This window comes from Cariama cristata, unplaced genomic scaffold (assembly GCF_000690535.1).
Source record: "Cariama cristata isolate BGI_N322 unplaced genomic scaffold, ASM69053v1 scaffold24984, whole genome shotgun sequence".
NCBI lineage: Eukaryota > Metazoa > Chordata > Aves > Cariamiformes > Cariamidae > Cariama > Cariama cristata.
The window spans coordinates 2132-2403 of NW_009613843.1; the positions used below are offsets into that span (position 1 = coordinate 2132).

The window sequence follows — 272 nt, forward strand, 5'->3', positions numbered from 1 at the left end:
CCACCGCCCACCACAGCCCTGCCCTTCCCCTTCAGCAGCACTGCCTACACACCCTGGAGCCAAGAGCCACCCACAGCCGGCACCTGGGAGATGGAAACCGAAACAGAGGTGGTCACCGAGCTGGTGACGGAGACGGAGGCCTGGGAGCTGGGCACGGGGACGGCGCAGCCCTTCACCACAGCTGAGACCTACACCGTGAACTTTGGTGACTAGGAGATGCTCATCCCCTCGCTCCTGCCTCAAGCCAAAGCCGGACGCTCGCGGCTGGGTTG

At 65.1% G+C, this 272-nt stretch overlaps 1 protein-coding gene across 1 annotated transcript in view; it reads left to right on the forward strand.

Annotated features, from left to right (window-relative positions):
• Positions 1-213, forward strand: part of LOC104160928 (adipocyte enhancer-binding protein 1-like) — a gene marked incomplete at its 5' end in the record, with an annotated part of 2341 nt that extends 2128 nt beyond the window's left edge. Inside the window, 1 exon segment of the mRNA XM_009699187.1 lies at positions 17-213. Coding sequence (XP_009697489.1) covers positions 17-213 — 197 coding nt within the window.
• Between the last annotated feature and the right edge of the window lie 59 nt (positions 214-272).